Source organism: Egretta garzetta, unplaced genomic scaffold (genome assembly GCF_000687185.1).
Source record: "Egretta garzetta isolate BGI_Z169 unplaced genomic scaffold, ASM68718v1 scaffold901, whole genome shotgun sequence".
Taxonomy (NCBI): domain Eukaryota; kingdom Metazoa; phylum Chordata; class Aves; order Pelecaniformes; family Ardeidae; genus Egretta; species Egretta garzetta.
In genome coordinates this window covers 19,576-21,337 of record NW_009258498.1, presented here as the reverse complement: position 1 = coordinate 21,337, position 1,762 = coordinate 19,576, and the positions used below count along the sequence as shown (strand labels likewise).

The 1,762-nt window shown below is 55.9% G+C and overlaps 1 protein-coding gene across 1 annotated transcript in view; it reads right to left on the bottom strand.

The window, feature by feature from the left end:
* Positions 1 to 1,762, bottom strand: part of ZC3H4 (zinc finger CCCH-type containing 4) — a 14,851-nt gene that overhangs the window by 6,973 nt on the left and 6,116 nt on the right. The window contains exons 5-8 of the mRNA XM_009645832.2: positions 1,334 to 1,479; positions 1,119 to 1,215; positions 876 to 1,021; positions 398 to 511 (exon numbers count right to left, since the gene is read on the bottom strand). Of these exons, the coding sequence (XP_009644127.2) occupies positions 398 to 511; positions 876 to 1,021; positions 1,119 to 1,215; positions 1,334 to 1,479 (503 nt within the window). The remainder of the gene's footprint in view (positions 1 to 397; positions 512 to 875; positions 1,022 to 1,118; positions 1,216 to 1,333; positions 1,480 to 1,762) is intronic.

Here is a 1,762-nt window from a genome sequence, read left to right as displayed (position 1 = left end):
CCACCCAGTTTGGTGTTGTCTGCAAATTTGCTGAGGGCACACTCAATCCCCTCATCCAGGTCATTGATAAAGATATTAAACAAGACCAGGCCTAGGACTGAGCCCTGGGGGACACCGCTTGTGACCGGCCGCCAACTGGATTTAGTTCCATTCACCACCACTCTCTGGGCTCGGCCACCCAGCCAGTTTTTAACCCAGCGAAGAGAACATCCACCTAGGCCATGAGCCGCCAGCTTCTCCAGGAGAATGCTATGGGAGACTGTGTCGAAGGCTTTGCTGAAGTCCAGCGGGAATCCCTCCCCGAAACGGGTTAAACCCCGGGCCTGACGCTTCAGCGAGGGCTCCGCGCGCGCGGGTAGAAGAGAACCACGGAAATATCCTTGAGTTATTCCCTTACCCAGGTACATCTGCCTTCCACAAAGTATTTGCAGATCACTTTCCCTTTCTTATCCGACTGCTGGTGAGGTTTGTCGTGGTCGTTCCGCCGGTAATTTCCACCGCCTCCTCCATCCTATCGGAAGCACGTTACGTTAAGTGGACAAAGAATTTGAAATACAACGGATTGCACGGGAGGAATGAAAAACTTCCGACGCAGCCGCCTCTGGGAGCGGAAAACGGCTGAGGTTTGGGATGAAAAAGGGCAGGAAAGACGAGCGCGCTGAGCCTAGCAGGCTCCTGAGCGCGGCTTGGGATCCAAAACATCCATCCCTTTCAGAGACGGGACAACTTTTGCGGATCCTGAGAAGGATCCGTTTGGTTTTTCCCGCTCCTGCGAAGGCTTTCTTCGAAGCCTGACCGGATTTACGGAGGGAGGTGGGGTAAAAAGGGAGCATCCAGCACTGCGGAAGCCGTGAGAAAATCAAAGAGCGTCTTACCCCCATGTCCTCATCGTAGTAATCGTCGTCGTCGTTCATTCCACCACCTTTCCCCATTCCGCTTCTGTTTCCACCTCTGCCTCGTCCTCTGCCCATTCCTTTATTTCCTCTTCCCCGTGGGCCACGACCACGTCCTCGATTTAATCCTGAAACAGGCCGCCGTGTTTCTAACTTCCCCTCCTTCCATAAAAGGCACGAGCGGGAAGCAGGGACCGTCCCAGCAGAGCTCGTTACCCTACTCACCCCGTCCACGATTCTCCTTACTCCTGCGGTACTGGTTCAGCTCTTTCGAGTAGTCATCGTACTCATCGTCGATGATGGGCTCCTCGTTATCGCAGTACTGCAAACGAGAAAGGTCGGCGCCTTTAGCGAGCGGGGACGAAGCGTTCCCTCCCAAACGCCATGGCGAAAATTCTCTCGCCTCCGCGGCTCCCCGGGGTTGGAGGCTCGGCGCTTACTTCCATCTCTTCGTCATACATTTCCTCCTCTTCCTCGGGGTGGTCACCTCTGCCTCGCCCTCGGTTCCCTCGGCCCATGCCTCGGCCTCCTCGCATTCCCCCTCGGCCACCTCGCCCTCGGTACCCTCTGCCTCGGCCACGGCCACCTGGCGAAACAAAGGGATGGGGTCAACTTCGTGCTGCGTTTCACCGGGACGTGAGACCGGTGACGTAAACCTGCGTCCTCCGGGAGCGATGATATCAGACTCGTTACGCTCCCCGCCGACTTAATTTTCCTTTCAAATCATAGAATCATAGAATGTTTAGGGTTGGAAGGGACCACTAGTGGTCATCTAGTCCAACCCCCCTGCAGTGAGCAGGGACACCGCTAACCAGACCAGGTTGCTCACAGCCCCATCCAACCTGGTCTTGAATGTTCCCAGGGATGGG